This window comes from Eriocheir sinensis, chromosome 14, assembly GCF_024679095.1.
Source record: "Eriocheir sinensis breed Jianghai 21 chromosome 14, ASM2467909v1, whole genome shotgun sequence".
NCBI classification, from domain to species: Eukaryota; Metazoa; Arthropoda; class Malacostraca; order Decapoda; family Varunidae; genus Eriocheir; species Eriocheir sinensis.
Genome location: NC_066522.1, coordinates 14,591,676 through 14,601,484, shown reverse-complemented (window position 1 = coordinate 14,601,484; position 9,809 = coordinate 14,591,676). Strand labels below are relative to the sequence as shown.

General features: G+C 39.8%; 1 protein-coding gene across 1 annotated transcript; it reads left to right on the top strand.

The window, feature by feature from the left end:
* LOC126998542 (amyloid protein-binding protein 2-like) lies at window positions 1-8,295 on the top strand. The gene is made up of 12 exons (XM_050860318.1): window positions 1-355; window positions 2,462-2,575; window positions 2,831-2,935; window positions 3,685-3,842; window positions 4,278-4,446; window positions 4,914-5,054; window positions 5,612-5,734; window positions 6,012-6,136; window positions 6,520-6,653; window positions 6,787-6,929; window positions 7,204-7,369; window positions 7,712-8,295. The coding sequence occupies exons 1-12, from the start codon at window positions 215-217 to the stop codon at window positions 7,942-7,944; spliced, it is 1,752 nt and encodes a 583-aa protein (XP_050716275.1). The 5' UTR covers window positions 1-214; the 3' UTR covers window positions 7,945-8,295.
* Window positions 8,296-9,809: the final 1,514 nt, after the last annotated feature.

The following is a 9,809-nucleotide window of genomic DNA, read 5'->3' as shown; positions in this document are numbered from 1 at the left end:
GCCAGTGTCTGCCCGGGGACGGTCCTCGTTACCACCACTGCTCTTCCCTCCTTCCTTCACTCAGCTTCTTTCTTTAACCCTGAATTGCGTTATTCGGCTATTTTGTTCCAGTGAGTGTTAATGATAGGAAAAGAAACAGGAATAGGGACAAAGAGGCAGCCGTGAGAGCCGTCCCGCCGCTGAGAGCAGCACTGCGACACAGAGAAACTCAACAATGGCCTCAGCCTCTGTGCTAAAATGGTTCCCCGAGGCTCTTTACTACTCAGCCCTCAACGTGGTGGTGCATCACTACGAGAACGTGAGACACGAGCTGCGGATATTCCCTCCCTCGGTGCAGTTCGACGTGTTGTTCAAGGTAAGTGGCCGGGCCTCCTTCGTCCGCTGCCCGCAGCTCCTTCGCCACCATCGCCGCCCTCAACCCATAGTTCTTGCTGCGCATAGGAAGCATTTGTCGTAGCTTCCCCATTCGTATACATGATGGCCGTGTGCAGATTGTTTAGTGGATCCATAAACTCGCCGCCATGCAGATAGTGATGCCATGGTGCCTTCACATTGCTCTCTGGACTCGGGTGTCTTGTGTGGTTATGGCTGACTTGCTTCCTTTTCATCCTGGTCTGCCAATATATCCAGTAGCAGCAGGTTCACCTGAACCCTTTTCCAGCAGCTGTGCCAATAGGGATTTCCAGAAATGCTCATCTCACAAACAACTTACTTGTATATTGATTTAGGGCTCACAAGAATGTTATTTATGCACCCCATCTGTGTTTTATACCACTAGCTTGGTCAAATTTCATTAAAGTGCCAACTGCAATTTTGCAATATATATATATATATATATATATATATATATATATATATATATATATATATATATATATATATATATATATATATATATATATATATATATATATATCAGGGCCATGCACTTTCGACAAGGCAATCCCAATGGTACTGGGCTATAGTTGCTGGAGATAGCAAGATTTTTTTTACCTTGCTCTTTAGAAAAGTTAATATTTGCACTGCAAGGGTATGTACTGATGGCAGATGCAGGTACTGATAAAAAGGCAGAGCCAAGAGACCAGGTTGGAAGGTGCATTCTTGAAAATGCCAGAGGAGGGCCCATCCACCCCCAGCACCTCACCGGTAGAGAGCCCGTGCAGTACCTCTCTTAGCTCACTGAGATCCACACTGCGGATGCCCTCCTATATCACTTCCCACATCTCACTCACCTCATCTGGCACACGATTCAGGATGGCCTTGAAGTGGTCACACCACATGATGGCAGTGTCCTCCCCAGCTTGATATACCTACGTATAGGGGAAGGGTGTGAGAGTCAGGGAGCATGGCTCGCAGACTGCATCAGGAGCCAGGAAGGTTCCCACAAGCCAGCTGAGCCCCAGTGTCTGTATTCATAGCTTCTCTTCATGAACCCTGCACCACCGGAGACAGAGCTTGAATCTGATTTGGATGGTCCTTATCCCTTTCATCAGAGGATCCCAGCATGGACTACTGCTGGCTCTCCACTCCAGGAAGGACTCCCTTGCATCACTTTGTGTCTCCCACACTATCTCTTTCCAGTCCAGAATCTGCCTCCACCTCCTTGTACCAAATGCAGCCTGACTAGCACACATCATGTACTCATCCAACGCCCAGTGTACTTCATTGATCACATCATGATGTCCATTGATCTGAGATGCATTGTGATAGCAACATAACCAGACAGGATCTATGGTAATGCCTCTCTGCAACTTCTTCACCACGTTATCAAACTCCTTTCTTTTCCCTGTATCCTTTCTTTCTCTTCTGGAATATTACCAACATCCTCCCCCTGTAGCCCAACAAGCTTGGGAACCTAAGGAATGTAGAGTTGATAGGTGGAAAGATAAAAAACAGCCATTTTTAGTAAGAAAAAAAATCACATATAATCTATAAGAATTCTTTGTATATGTTCCATAACATTTGATAGCATTTTCAAGTGTGGTTTGAGACACTAGGGACTAATAAAGATTATACCAGATACAAAGAAACCTTACCTCACAACCTCCTGAGTCCTCCCACCCAAAAATTATTATTGATATTTAAGAAAAAATGTTAGTATAAAAATTTTGGCTCAATAGCTAGAAAAGATGTCCCAGTACATAGATACCACACCAGGCATTTGCTTAACCAGTTGTTACTGACTCATTGTGCACCAGCGAGTAGAAAGCACAGGTATATCATTCTACTTCTTACTCGTGTGAGTGGTAAGGCTAAATTATTGAAGGTATTGATTGACTTGCATTACATTAGACATATAGGAATGAGTAAGTATTTTGATAAGAAGGAACTGCAGCAGGCATTGGGTTCACACTTAAAGAATATTCAGTAAAGCAGTTGCCATATAGCTTCACAGCAATACAAGATGGCATAAGAAATTAGTTATCTTAACGGTAAAATTTGATGAGTCTCCCTCCTACAGCTGTTCAGGAATGGGTGTCTGGCAGAGGTGAGGGCTGAGCTGAGTGACCTGGATGTGATAACGCGCATGCTGAAAGTTGGAGACAAGAGACATCTGCTTCATCACTGTTTCCAGGTAAGTTCCTTTAGCAGAAAAGAAATGCTATCCATTATAAGCTGTGCATTGTTAAGACCTAATTGTGTATGTACTTAATTTCTAGTTATGACTATACTGTGACAGTGCATGGGTGGCACACTTCAGCAAGAGGTACATAATTAGGTTTCTGCAGGCCTTTGAAAATTCCATTCTCAAAGACTGGAAGAAATTCAGGATACTTCGTGCCAAACCCAATATGTTTTCAGATGTTTTTAGTTTGTATTGTTCTTTCAGGCCTTAATGGACCAAGCACTTGGGGACCACAGCACCAAAATTTCTTCAGTCATATCACAAGCCTATGTGGACCGGTGTAATCAGGAGGCACTCAGTGATAAGCAGGTGTGATACATAAGAATGTTCATGTGCATTTTCCCTCATATGTTAGACTTTTCCCCCAGATGAATGTTTGTGTTTCCTTTTCCTTTGGATCAAAATTTTCCCTGTCTTGTTTGCTCTAGATTTTGTTTATCAAACTGTATAAGCTTTTTTTTTATCATATTGGGCATGTTGTGGAAATGACAACTGTGATGTAGGGTTGCATTATTTTACTGCTTTTGAGGTTGTTTTTAAGAAATTTTTACCATCTGTTCCATTATTTTTCTAGATGTAAAATATGAATATCCTTGACCCAAATATTCTTCTTGATTTCTGTTTAGTAGTTGTGCTATAAGATTTTTTTTTCATTAAGGCAAAGGTATCAAGGATACATGCCACCTTATGGAGGCACTGAACTGGAAACGGCTCCTACATTACAAAACATGAAGTCGTCACATTTGATGCCTTTTTAACACCACTTTGCTTCTATGGGCAATTTAGTTTGTGACAATGTTGCCATCACCCAGGCCTTATTGGCCATTGAATTTTGTGTTGTGATGTGAATCTGTAATGTTTCAAGGTACAAAATAAGAAGATGAAGCCACTCAGACTAATGCCTTCTATGACTATGGTAGAATTCCAAGGCCTGGTGGAGTGGAAGTTTGTTATCTTTATTAACTCACTCAGTCAGATATAGATTTTATGTATTCATTGCCTGTGTTTGTGTAGAAACCTTTAATTAACAGTTAAGGGTCTTTCCTTTCATGAATCAGCGGGACAGCTTGGTGCTGCACGGGCTGGCTGTATCAGCATTCCTGGCAGAGGCAGGGTGGCTTCCAGATGCCGAGATCATCTTAACCTCCTGCCAGGGCCTCCTTGCAGACTCAACAGACCCTGTGCAGAGGACCCGTGCCTTGGAGTGCTGCCACAGGTGGGGCCCAGGGATGGGGACACCCAAGGGGCACCACAGAGAGGGTTTTCATGTATTTTCTTCACACTAAACATTATTGGCATTAGAATGGATGTGTTAAGACCATCAGTGAGGTAAAGATAGTTTGATAAATTAAAAGCATTATATCCTTAGTCATGAAGTAAAGTGGATGCAACATTAGCATAGTGATAGTTGTACATATTTTCCTCCTGAAAACTTTATAGACAGATTTTTCTTTCTGATATTGACTTACTCAAATAAGTAAATTTTTATTATTTCCCATCGTTCTTTGTATTCATATCCCTCCCAGCTCTGGAATGTGGAGAATTGCCTTATCTCTGATGTTTATGGAGTTTTGTAGAATTTTGTATTTGTTACATTCACCTAGGACACAGAAAACTAGTACCTCAAGCAAACACCTTATGTACCTTTCAGACTGCTGCATGTCCAGAATGGTTACTGTCGGTTTGAGGAGGCAGAACGCACCTACAACCAGGCGATGGTGTTGGTGAAGCAGCTGCAGGGAATGGGTGCCTCCCCCAACTTGGCCTCCCTCTACTCCGAGTTCTCAACACTCTACATGCTACGTTCCAACTATGCAGAGGTGGGACAGAACCTTAATCATAACATACTACCTTCAGAATCAATAATACTCAGTTCATTTAACTATCAAAATCTTACTCTAAGTATTGCTTTTACAAAAGAATAAAGCATTTAGCATGATTTAATTTTACTTATGTAACACTTGATCTGATTCTTTATCTCTCCTTTGATGTTTGAGGTTCATCATTTAAATTGTTCTTCATCAGCTATTGGTTTCGAATATGTTCTGTATTTTGAATTGTATCATAATTTTATGAATGCTTATAAAATGCTTCACTGACACTGCTTCTTGTCTTGAATTCCTCTCTTTTTATGGGGTTCTTAGTCATTTATTTTCCTCAAGTTTTCATTCAGTACATCTTTTTTCATCATCCATCCATGTATAAAGTAAATTAGTAAGATAACATTGTGCTCTCCTTCTATATATTACAAATTTTGATCCTTACTGGATATTTCTCTGCATTACAGGCTTATAGCTGGAGTGTGAAGGCATTACAGTCACTTGTAGCCAACTTCCCCAAACCTCCCCTCATTGATGTACTGAGGCAGTCAGCCAAGGCTTGTGTGCTTAAACGAGAGTTCAAGAAGGCCAGGCTACTCATCAAGCAGGTTTGTCATAACTTGGCATCTAACTTGTGGTTAAGGATATGCACTGGACTGCTAACTGTTGGCTTTGTGTGATGACAGTGTTGTTATTATTATTATTATTATTATTATTATTATTATTATTATTATTATTATTATTATTATTATTATTATTATTGATATTAGCAATATTATCTGATGTACTGAGGATGGGAAAGGGCCTGCATAAAGGGTATAGGGTGGGCGAGGCAATGCTCCCCCAGCAAGTGCCCTAATTGGTTGATTGAATTTCATCCTATGTATATTGTGCTATGTATTTCTAGCTAATTTTGCTCTTAATGTCATGTTTTATGTCTTTTGATCTAAATTGGTCAGTGAAAAATGTGGTAGATTGAATTGATAAGTATGTGCTAAGAAGAAGAGGGATTTCAAAAATTATCCCTTTTTTTAAAATTTTGTTTATGTACTTATTCATTTTTGTGAAGTAGGGAAAAATTCTTTGTAGTATGGTACTGCTTTTTATGCTGTAAGCAATTTCTTTTTTTTTTAACAAGGTGTAGTTAATGCATTACCTTTTGCAGGCCGTGGTAATAGCCAGCGAAGTGTTTGGGGATCAGCATCCCAAGTATGCTGACACCCTCATCGACTATGGTTTCTACCTTCTTAGTGTTGATGCCATCAGTCAAGGTGTCCAGGTGTATCAGGTAACTATCTTTGACTTTGGGGAAAGAGCAACAATCCCTAGTGATTAATGCTATCAACCCTCACCCGACACAACAGTTAGGTTCCTGAGTCCATCGTGCACCATATATTAAAAAAAATTAGGCCCATTTTCTTAGGTATAATTTGAATTAATAAAAAAGGAATTATAAATTCATATTAGAATTCTATTTTTTCTGTGGTTTTTTCAAAGGTCACTAATGCTTTATTAGGTTGGTGTCAGTACAGTGACACAGAAGCTTAGAACTCTTGGTGTTTCAGACTGCCCTGGATGTACGTCAAAGTGTGTTTGGCGGCATCAACCTCCATGTAGCTGTTGCCCACGAGGACCTCGCATATGCCTCCTATGTTCACAACTATGCCCTTGGGAAATTCATCCATGCCAGGTTAGTGAACTCTTAGCTTCTCATTCCATGAATATTTTCTTGTACTGTTAAGTTGCATTGCCACAAAATGCCAGCAAAGTCACTGAGTTCTTAGAACCTGGAAAAATGACACCATTATATTAGTTAAAAAAAAAAGGTGACATAAAAGATTTATTAACATCTCTTTGTGGAAGGAAATCATAACATAAACTAACAGCTTTGCTTGATAACAAAGGGGACATGTTGGTTATCAGTGTAATTTATAAGTGCTTGCAGGTGTGTGAGTGTTCACGTATGTGTTCAATCTTAAAGTTTTTCTTATATCAGCATGTGCATACATGTTTCTATGCATATGTGTATGTATGGAAGTGGGTAGCATTCATGAATGCATATTCCTTCACCAGAACTCATGCAGAGAGAGCCATTGACTTGATGCTACGGCTGCTTCCTGAGGACCACCTCCTCCTTTCCTCCAGCAAAAGAGTCAAGGCTCTCATCCTGGAGGAGATGGCCATCGACAACCCCAACAAAGATGTCGGTGGGTACCAATATTGACCACTTGCATCCATAAGAATATTTCCAGCCATCTTTTATAGCTTTTATTATTGACTGCTTTAGTTGTTTCTCATTTCTTGGTGCCTTTATATAAGCAATGATATATTTATCCACAGAGAAGCAGTATTTGGAAGAGGCTCATTCATTGCACAAGGAAGCACTCGCCATGGCCATGCGAGCATTTGGAGAGATGAATGTGCAAACAGCCAAACATTATGGCAACCTGGGCCGCCTCTACCAGTCAATGAGGCTGTTCGAGGTATGATAATTCCTCAAAAAACTAAAGACATACTCTTATTGATTCGACTGTACTGAAAAAAAAAGGGGAAAGATCAAGAATGGTTCAAAGAATGTGTGTGAGTAAAGTTGATGGGAAAAGTAGACAGGGAGACCATTAATTAAGATGGCAGGCTGTAGTGGTTTGTGAGAATAGAGATTGAAGATATGGAGGCAAGTGTGAAGTGAAGGAAAGTGTGTGTGTGTGATTTCTTGTTCATGTTTTTGTTGTGCAAATACAGAATTCTTCCTTTCAGTTGGCTGAAGAAATGCATTTGAAAGCCATCACTATCAAGGAGCAGCTGCTGGGCCCTGAAGACTATGAAGTGGCCCTCTCAGTGGGCCATCTGGCATCCCTCTACAACTATGACATGATGAAGTTTGACAACGCTGAGCAACTTTACCTGCGCTCTATTTCCATTGGTACGTCAAACACACTACCTATCATTGTTTTTCATTTTCAGAGGTTGTTCAGTGTTGGGGCTTTTTTTTTTTTTTTTTTTTTTTTTTTATGCACAAATTTTCCACAATGAAATATCTCTTACCTCCAGATACATGCCTGTTTTATTCATTCCACGCACACCCCACTCTCCAGTCACAGTTTCATTTTCTCATTTCATACTCTTCTATTCATATCCTACTCTCTTCACCCTGCTTATTTGGTAAATGTGGAGTTAAGGATAGTGGTGTGTATGATGACAAAGCATTCAATGATATATTTCATAGTCATTGCTTTGATGGACTGATGGGCTTGATCTTTCACAGGCAAGAAACTGTTTGGCGATGGCTATTCTGGGTTGGAGTATGACTATCGAGGTTTGCTGCGTGTGTACACCATCCAAGCCAATATGGAGAAGTGTTTCAAGTACCAGAACGTCCTGGCATATTGGAAGCTGCTCCGAGATGAAGCACAAGAAATGCAGACGTCACCCTTCACAGAGTTGACAGAGCCTCTACGAGTCACTGACACTCTACATCAGTTCATGTCGATGTCATGAAGTTGTCACAGTTTTCATTCTTCGTGCCCTTTCCTAATACTCTCTTAAGTGGGGCTCAGAGTGCTCCTACCACTCAGGGGGAGGTGAGTCTAGATCTTACTTTGACTATAGGCTGTATTGCTTCATGTTATTCTTACGTTTGTGAACTGAGAAACAGACCATTCATTGGTGTGCATGAGTCAGCAGTGTGGCAATGAAGCAGCACCATTAGGGTGAAGGATGGCTGGTCAGCAACAGTTGCAGACCACTTTTAAATGAACTGATTACTTCATGCACTATAGAAGGATTGCTGCCTGGAAGTGTTTCAATTATCAAAAGTTGCCAGAAAAAGGCATATATATATATATATATATATATATATATATATATATATATATATATATATATATATATATATATATATATATATATATATATATATATATATATATATATATATATATATATATATATATATATATATATATAATATATATATATATATATATATATATATATATATATATATATATATATATATATATATATATATATATATATATATATATATATATATATATTATATATATATATATAAATATATATATATATATATATATATATATATATATATACATATATATATTAACTATATATATTTACACACACACACACACACACACACACACACACACACACACACACACAGGAACCCCTCATTTCTTTATTTTTTTTATTTCTTGACATTTCATGGTTTTAACATTTGTAAACATTAACCCTTTCTTGTTGTTTTCATGTAACCCCTCAATTTTTACACTCAAACCACACACCAGCCTGCCACCCGACCTCCAGCTGGTGGTATGATCTGACTGGCTGTGTATATTAGAATACAATTTCTTACAAATGTACATGTTACACTATATTCACATTTTGTGAACAAGTGTGGCAGCTCATGGTCGTGTAGCAATATGTATATGGTGGCATTTACATGTATTATCAGGTGAGCTGCATCCTCTTTTCCTCCACTTAAAGCTCCTTATCATTTAAAGTACGGTGCTGCCTACACTGCCACTATCTTTGTCCACTTGTTCAGGCCCCCAGTCACCATTTCCAGTAAAAATCTTACTCTGGTGGTGTGGTAGCTGTGATGATGTGTCAGATGTGATGTGGCAGATCACAGAGGCAGTGTGTGGGTCTCACATACTGAGGCTTCCCAAACTGCAAGAAGCCTCACCCTCTTGCTCCTTCCTCCTGTCATATGACTGCCTTCTCTCTATGTGTACCTTTTTCCACTATCAACTAACAGTTCTGTTCTAACAAATGTCGACTCGGAGTCAGTTTGGGTGGACGTACTCAAAGGGAAAGACAAACTAACTCTAGGGGTTCTGTATAGGCCACCCAATCTTGGCAGGGTGAGCGGGAGCAAAAATGTCTGCTTCATGGGGGATTTTAACTATAGGAATATAGATTGGGAAGGGATGGTGGGAGATCTAGAGTCTGAGGATTTTCTGAAAGTAATACAAGATAATTTTCTCAAGCATACAGTAACTGAGCCCACCAGAGGTAACAACATTTTGGACTTAGTCTTAACTAACAACGAGAATATGGTCAGTGAGCTAGACGTTGGGGGAGAGCTAGGTGGTAGTGATCACAAGGAGATTAGGTTTAACTTAGACTGGGCAGTGATCCATAAACTCAACATTGTGTTGGTGCCAGACTTTAGAAGAGCCAATTACGAGGGGCTTAGAAGACACCTTGAGGAGGTAAATTGGAGAACCTTAGGGCTAGATGAGGGCCGGATCTCAGAGCAGGAACCTGAAGGGCAGGGGAGCCATGTAGAGCTGACCTACAATAGTCTAGTTTGAGTAATAGCAGAGGCTCAGAGA

Bases quoted from the DNA above. Each gene is read 5' to 3' on its own strand.
- LOC126998542 (XM_050860318.1), top strand. From the start codon at position 215: ATGGCCTCAGCCTCTGTGCTAAAATGGTTCCCCGAGGCTCTTTACTAC. The intron at 4,447-4,913 runs GTGGGACAGAAC...TCTGCATTACAG, and splicing joins TACGTTCCAACTATGCAGAG to GCTTATAGCTGGAGTGTGAA. The intron at 6,654-6,786 runs GTGGGTACCAAT...ATTTATCCACAG, and splicing joins CAACCCCAACAAAGATGTCG to AGAAGCAGTATTTGGAAGAG.